The sequence below is a fragment of the Dama dama genome, chromosome 20 (genome assembly GCF_033118175.1).
Source record: "Dama dama isolate Ldn47 chromosome 20, ASM3311817v1, whole genome shotgun sequence".
Lineage (NCBI taxonomy): Eukaryota > Metazoa > Chordata > Mammalia > Artiodactyla > Cervidae > Dama > Dama dama.
The window spans coordinates 13,170,719-13,177,280 of NC_083700.1; the positions used below are offsets into that span (position 1 = coordinate 13,170,719).

General features: G+C 41.4%; 1 protein-coding gene across 1 annotated transcript; it reads right to left on the bottom strand.

The window, feature by feature from the left end:
• Window positions 1-2,515: 2,515 nt before the first annotated feature.
• LOC133040086 (T-cell surface glycoprotein CD1b-3) lies at window positions 2,516-6,267 on the bottom strand. The gene is made up of 6 exons (XM_061119832.1): window positions 6,191-6,267; window positions 5,695-5,961; window positions 4,762-5,040; window positions 4,264-4,542; window positions 3,713-3,806; window positions 2,516-2,679 (listed from the first exon to the last, which is right to left on the bottom strand). Exons 1-6 carry the CDS (start codon window positions 6,249-6,251, stop codon window positions 2,658-2,660), a joined length of 1,002 nt encoding a protein of 333 aa, XP_060975815.1. The 5' UTR covers window positions 6,252-6,267; the 3' UTR covers window positions 2,516-2,657.
• Between the last annotated feature and the right edge of the window lie 295 nt (window positions 6,268-6,562).

The following is a 6,562-nucleotide window of genomic DNA, read 5'->3' on the forward strand; positions in this document are numbered from 1 at the left end:
GTCATAAATTCAAGAAGCCACCTTTGAGGAAGGATGACATGGGGAAAGGAGGAGAATGAGAAGAGTAAAGAAAACAGAGGAAAGGTATAGAAAGGATACGACAGTTGTTGCAAAACATCAGAAAGCAGAATAATATCAGGACTTTTAAGCAAATAAAACTCTAACTTAGTTGTTTTACAAAGAAAAATAAAACTCCTTGTGCTCATTAACTAAAATATCCAGAGGTAGATCAGTCTACTGATCTGCTCTTTGGTTTTGTCATTATTCTGTTCTTTTTGAGAATTTCATTCCTGGGCCAGCTTTACCCATGGAACAAAATTCTGTACCAACTTTGAGCTTTGAAGGCATCATACCATCCAGATGAAGAGACAGTTCCTCCTTTTTCAAACACCAAATATAACTATTGGCTTCCATGAGGTTGGATCACCAATTATTCCAACCAAGTATTGCAGGAGGAGGTGAAATGCTGTTCATTATCTCAGACCTTTGTTCTCATCTGGGGTCAATTTTGCCCCCTAGGGACATTTGGAACTATCTGAAAATATATTTGGTTATTATAACTGGGAAGGTGCTAATGGCATCTAGTGAGTAGAGGTCAATGATAACTGCTAAAAATCCTACAGTCCACTGAACAAGCTTCTATATCAAAGAATTATTCAGCCCAAAGTGTCAGTAGTTTAGGGCTTGAGAAATCTTTAGACAAGAGATTCTTAAACTTAACAGTACATCCAAATAACCCAAAAAGCCTATTAGGAAACAGAATTCTGGTCCCCATTCCAGGATTTTTTTGTTTCAGTAGGTTTCGAGAATGGGAGCCTCAAAATGTCTTCTTCTACCAAGCTCACAGGTACTACTGCTGCAGCTGATTCATAGTCCACACTCCAAGAAACACACTAATGAGGGCCCTGGCCTTAGCCTTTTATACTTCATAAAACAGCATACCTACCCTGTAAGAGTGGTTAAAGTTGGAGTTTAATGCATCCTGGAGAAATAACCAGCTATGCTAATAGAGAGGAGGAAAAAATATGTTTTCAGTCGTTCCTTACCCTGCTCAAATCCTAAAGTCCACATCGTCCTAAAATATTCAGGTGGCAGAACTGCTTCCAGTACTCCTGGTTTCTCCAAAACATCTGCTTTATCTAACCTCCTTTCCCAAGTCCTACAAAAAATATACTCATATTCTATACCATCTGCTGTTTTAATTAAAATGAGTTTGGATTTTTTAAAACGGAGTATCAGGACTTCCTTGGTAGTCCACCGGTAAGACTCCATGCTTCCAATGCAAGGGGCACGTGTTACATCCATGAAAGGAACTAAGATTCTCCATGCCAGGTGGTATGGCCGAAAAAAAAAAAGAAGAAGAAGAAGGAGTTTCTATAAAACTATGAAATAGGAAAACAAAAGAAAAAGAATAAATGTAAACAAAAGTCAGAGATCAAACTGACATGATAAAGATATCAAAGTCCCTAAGAGAAAGAAAAGTCCTCTTGACTCATTTGCTTGAATATTTAACAGGCTACCTGCACCATTACCCCTTATACATCCTGCCTGTCATTCATTCTCACTAAATAAAGATGAACAAGATATTTCTCTGGTGAATTTTTATAGGCAAACTATAGTTACAGTATGGGCACAAGTAGTTTTCTTCAGAAGCGTTCAGGGTAGAAATAAGGAGAGTATGATATATTTTAGTAAGAGGAAAATGCAGAATATTAACTAAAGAGGAAAAAAAGAAGGAGATGATTTTGAAGAAAAGACTGTTAATGTGGCAACCAAAGCAGATTATTTTACTGAACAAACACTACATAAGAGATCTTGCCTAGGATTCACTTAGAGCAAGCCTTTCAAAGAACTTTCTTTCAAAGAACTCATAGGAAGGAAAAGAAGAACATAAAGAACTGCAATGTTCTGGGTAAAGAGTAAAGTAGATCTCTGCATGACATCAGTCAAGGGATGGTTACTTCTACTGTAGGACTAAGGAAGGCTTCCTGGATGAAGAAGGAGCTCAGCTTCTCCAGGATAGAAAATCATCCAAGCAGATAGAGTGAAATTAAGTTAAAAGGCTGGGCATCTCTGCAAATACGATTATCTTGGCATAATTGCAGTTAGCTCACTTTGACAAATGATATTTCAGTAGAAGGAGTGAAAAAAATGTTGTAAAATAAGAAGTCAAATAAGACCCAGAGGGATGGGATGGGGAGGGAGGCGGGAGCAGGGATCGGGATGGGGAACACATGTAAATCCATGGCTGATTCATGTCAATGTATGGCAAAAACCACTACAATATTGTAAAGTAATTAGCCTCCAACTAACAAAAATAAATGAAAAAAATAAAATAAAATAAAAAAATAAAATAAGAAGTCAAAGGGATGTCACCATTTAGTCCTGTACACCACATTTATTCTGAGATACATTCTTTCTCACATCTGTGAAATCTGTGTGGACTCTACTAGTGATATTGTCTCATAATGTACATTTTTTAATCGTTTTCCATCAGTGTATAAATTATGATTTATCTAAAGCTTATCAGAACACTGATTTGATCAAATATGATGATTATTTGATGACATATAATGAGATTGACTCCGGGGCCGTCAACCTGAGTTTCTGGGCTCCTGGGTAATTTCTCCAAATGGGAAAGGGGACCTGGTGAAGGCTCACAGGACAGTCTCATATGACCTGTTAAGAACACAAGCAGTTGGACAGAGGACAAATTATGACATTGTTTATATGCGGAATCTAAAAAATGATACAAATAAACTTATTTACAAAGTAGAAATAGAGTTACAGTTTTATACAATAATCTTATGGTTACTAGGGGAGAGGAAGTGAGGGATGAATTGGAAGACTGGAATTGACATATACACACAAATATATATAAAATAGAAAATTAACAGGGGACCCACTGTGTATCACAGGGAATTCTACTCAATACTCTGTAATGATCTATGTGGGAACAGAATCTAAAAAGAGTGGATATATGTATAACTGATTCATTTTGCTATACAACAGAAAGTAACACAATATTTAAATCAACTATATTCCAACAAAAAAATTTTTTAATTAAATAAAAAGAAAAGAAGCAAACAAAATTACTCTACATAACAGATATTTGTATAGCTATGTTCATGGCAGTGGTATTCACAACAGCCAAAAAGTCAAATCAAGTCAAGCTTCCATTGGCAGATGAATAGATAAAATTTGTTATACAGTCTTAAAAAGGAAAGAAATTCTAATATGTGTTGCTACATGAATGAACCATGAGGACACTAAGCTCCATGGAATAAGGCAGTCACAAAAAGAAAAATAGTGATGATTATACTTATAAGAATTACTTAAAGTAGTCAGATTTCTGTAGACAGAAAGTAAAATGAAGGTTGCCAAGGGATGGAAGAGCAATGAATGAGGAAAGGGACTTCATGGGCATAGACATTCAGTTTTTTAAAATGAAAAGAGTTCTAGATATTGCTTGCGTACAATGTGAATGAACTCAATCCTACTAAACTGTACGTTTAAAATAACTACTTAGGTAATTTTTATGTCATGTATAATTTACCATTACTTTAAAAAAATAGATTTACATAAAAACGTGAGTTGGGAAGAAAGGGGAAAAGTTCTGATGGAAATGTTGAGACTAGAATGATGTAGTAACTAAGTGGAGGGAAAGAGTGACAGAATGGACAGAAAGGAAAGGTTAAAAATGAAAACTCACCAGCGCCTCCAAAACCATAATGCAAGACATATCAAAAGGATCAAGGAGGGCACTATTATTGCCACAAATATCAGGCCAATATACAGGGGGTGTCCTGGCAATATGGAGAGGACACAAGAATGTCACGTCAAACCCATTCACTAGTTCTCCTGGCCTTCCTGCCCAGCTGAGTGTCAGCACCACCGTTACCTGCTTACGGAAGTCTCTGGTTCCCTTTCTCTTATTCCCAGATGTCATGTAGTCACAGCCACGCTTAGTCTCTCCTTGCCCCATCCCACCCAGTCTGTAGTCCTTCATCCTTACCTATTCTACAGCTTAGATCATTATTTTCATTCCCTCAGCACTGTAGTCCCAGAAATAAACCTCAGCTTCTCTCTCTCTGCCTCTCCCTTCCTACCTCTCCCTCTATTGCTCTCTCTCTCCCTCCATCTCTTTCTATCCCTCCATCTCTCCATATCTCACCCATCAAATCCCTCCCCTTCCTGTGTCCCCCGCTCTGTTCTTGAGGACCACCTCCTCCCATCCCCAGCTGGGCTCCACTTCCTCCTCACCCCAGTACAGGATGATGTCCTGGTCTCCCAGGCTGCTGTGCTTCACTCGGCAGCTCAGGCCAGCCGCCTCCCCAGCCGCCACATCCAGGGTTACTCGTAGATGCCACGTCGAGTCTGCGTTGGGCATGACGTCTCCTTGCTGAGTGCCAGGCTGCTCCTGCTCGCCCCTCAGCCACGTCACCCACACGGGTTTTGGGTAGAATCCTGAGACGTGGCAGACCAGCCGCAGGCGGCCAGGCCGGGGAGGGGGGCCACTGGACAGCCAGGCCTCCGGCTTCACTGGGGTTGGAAGGGGTAGAAAGAGTATCAAGTCAGGTCTCTAATCTCTAGCATACAGAGTCAGAAACCCACAAGTGTGGACCTTGACCTCTTCCACTTCTTTGGAAACTAAATAATGAATTGATTAAACCCCTCTCTTCATAGGCATCTCCTACTCTCAAATTTAAAGAAGGTGGTGGGAGGTGAATAGGAAAGTCTTGGGGAGAGAACAGGATTAACCTTGCCTCTGCAGTTCCGCCTTCCCTGCATCGAGGACACCCAGGAGATATCGGGGGCAGGTTTCTGAGAGGAGCGTGTCTATGATACCCCAGATGCCTTGGTACTGAGTAATGAGTACGCAAAACCACTGCGCCTTGCTGCCTCCCTCTGGCTCAGGCATGCATGAATGATTCTTGATGCTCATGAAATCCAGTCCTTCAAAACCTGCTCTCAAGAAGCTTTGTATGGCCTTCCCAGAATGCAGCTCACAACCTGCTGTGCCTTGAATCACAAAGGGGTCTATAAAAAAAGAAAACAGAGACCTAGTTTTTTTAAAACACACAAGAAAGAAAGAGATGGGGAAAGGACATGGGACTTTGGATTTGGATGGAGAGAAAGGTCAAAGATATGAAATGATGACCCAAAAATCAATTGCTGTACTCAGAGACTTTTCAGAAAGATGAGCATTCCAGAGAGGTATGCATATTGTAAACGGTGGAGATGGGCTCTTGTAAGGAAGTTGGGTGGGCAAGAGGGGAGAAGAGGAGCAATGTGTGATGGAGTCAGGAGTGCAGCACTCCAGGGAAAAGGGGAGAGTTACACTGAGAGAAGAGATCAGGCAACAGTTGCTTGAGCAATGGATTGGAGAAGTCACACTTTAGTTCACTCAGGCACAAGGAACCTTTTCCTTGGGATCTGAGAGAAGCCACCTATGCAGAAACAAACCAGGAGATGGCTACAAAAGAGGGATTTCATCCGTCACAGAAGAGTGCAAGAAACAAGAAGAATCGGGGATACCTGGTGGAGGTATGGAGTCAGGATTGGAGACTACTCTGGAGGGGTGTAGGCATGCACTTGGGTAAAAAGAGAAGGAGAAGACATGATCAGAGGGAGTCTGAACCGAGAAAGAGAAACGTCATCGTGAATCTCCCCAGTTCAGAGGACTGTACTCACATTCAAACTGGAGTTCACTTGCAATATCCTGCACTTCCCGAGTGAACTCAATGAAGTAGACTCGGAATAGTTCCTCCAGCTCAGCCAACTCCTCGTCACTGAAGTTGCCCTTCGACCAGGGCTTCAGGAAGATGGCAGTGCCAGAGTCACTGTCCCAGCCATGAATCTGCAAATCGTCCAACCAGCCTGAGCCTTGATTTTGAGTCCAGGTGCTATTGGCAAAGGTTGAAATCTGGATGAGACGGAAGGAGGTTGGCCCCTGTAATGCTGTGGTGATGGAAGGATAAGAAGAGTGAGGACAAAAAGAGAATTAGGATGGAAAAGAACCCAGAGTCTGAATAACAACATAGAGGCTTAAACATTTCTGGCTCCAACCCCAACCTCCAGAATGGGGGAGAGGGAGGGAGAGAGGAGAGCCCAGACCCTTATTGCTGGTGCAAGATGTTTTTATCCAGAGCCCCTGACCTGGGCTGGGAACAGTGAGAGTTACTCTTACCATGCTCATTGTCACCACCTGGGACAATAGCTGCTAGCAATAGAAGTGGCAGAAGCAGCATTTCAATGGGAAGTAGAACTTCTGACTCTCAGAATTGGCATTTGATCTCTAATTCAGCAAACTTGCTTCTCACTACCCTTATAATAACTTCCTCTCTCTTCCAACTGACAAATCTCTGACCTACATTGCACATCACAGAAAAACTTTCCTCCCACACATTTGGGCTCCCACCCTGCCTCTCATTTCCACTCTAGTCCTTCACTTGGAGATTTTATTTTAATGTCTCTGACTTTCAGCTATTCTCCTTGATCTCAGTTTCCTTCATATTTATTACCTTGGGAAAACTACCATGTGATGTTGAAAGGTTATTTC

Bases quoted from the DNA above. Each gene is read 5' to 3' on its own strand.
- LOC133040086 (XM_061119832.1), bottom strand. From the start codon at position 6,251: ATGCTGCTTCTGCCACTTCTATTGCTAGCAGCTATTGTCCCAGGTGGT. The intron at 4,543-4,761 runs GTTAATCCTGTT...TTCCAACCCCAG, and splicing joins GGCGGAACTGCAGAGGCAAG to TGAAGCCGGAGGCCTGGCTG. The intron at 2,680-3,712 runs GTGAGTTTTCAT...TGTTCTTAACAG, and splicing joins TTATGGTTTTGGAGGCGCTG to GTCATATGAGACTGTCCTGT.